This window comes from Bipolaris sorokiniana, assembly GCF_000338995.1.
Source record: "Bipolaris sorokiniana ND90Pr unplaced genomic scaffold COCSAscaffold_44, whole genome shotgun sequence".
Lineage (NCBI taxonomy): Eukaryota > Fungi > Ascomycota > Dothideomycetes > Pleosporales > Pleosporaceae > Bipolaris > Bipolaris sorokiniana.
In genome coordinates this window covers 1-487 of record NW_006911938.1, presented here as the reverse complement: position 1 = coordinate 487, position 487 = coordinate 1, and the positions used below count along the sequence as shown (strand labels likewise).

The following is a 487-nucleotide window of genomic DNA, read 5'->3' as shown; positions in this document are numbered from 1 at the left end:
CCATCCATCCTTATATCCTCATTGCTTCCAGTCCTGCCATCCCGTCCATCCCATTTTCTTGCTCCTTGGCGGGATGTCTGTGATGGCATGCCATCCCTAATCCCATTGCCATCCCATGCTTGGCGGGATGTCTTGTCTTGGCGGGATGGCACATCACGTGACCCCCGGCCCCGCGATGATCATTACCTTCTGACGTGGACGTCCATAAGCCTTCAGCCATCTCGTCATTTGTCAAGGAGAGGATCCTTCTTGTTACTTGTAACACTAACCTACTCGCCTAAGCCTACTACCTAAGAGATCCGCACTACTACTTCCGCCTTAAATCTAGTCTATATTTAATAATAGGTACTAGATAGATTCTAAGCTTTTGTTAATTCTATCTATATTCCACACTAATACTAAATAGTATAAGAAAATTATACTTACGGAGTATATAGAATAGAATAAATATCTATACTACCGCGACCGCCTATATATCTCTAAGTAC

General features: G+C 43.5%; 1 protein-coding gene across 1 annotated transcript; it reads right to left on the bottom strand.

The window, feature by feature from the left end:
- COCSADRAFT_42087 (uncharacterized protein) lies at positions 1-262 on the bottom strand. The gene has a single exon (XM_007707944.1). The coding sequence runs from the start codon at positions 218-220 to the stop codon at positions 11-13; it is 210 nt and encodes a 69-aa protein (XP_007706134.1). The 5' UTR covers positions 221-262; the 3' UTR covers positions 1-10.
- Positions 263-487: the final 225 nt, after the last annotated feature.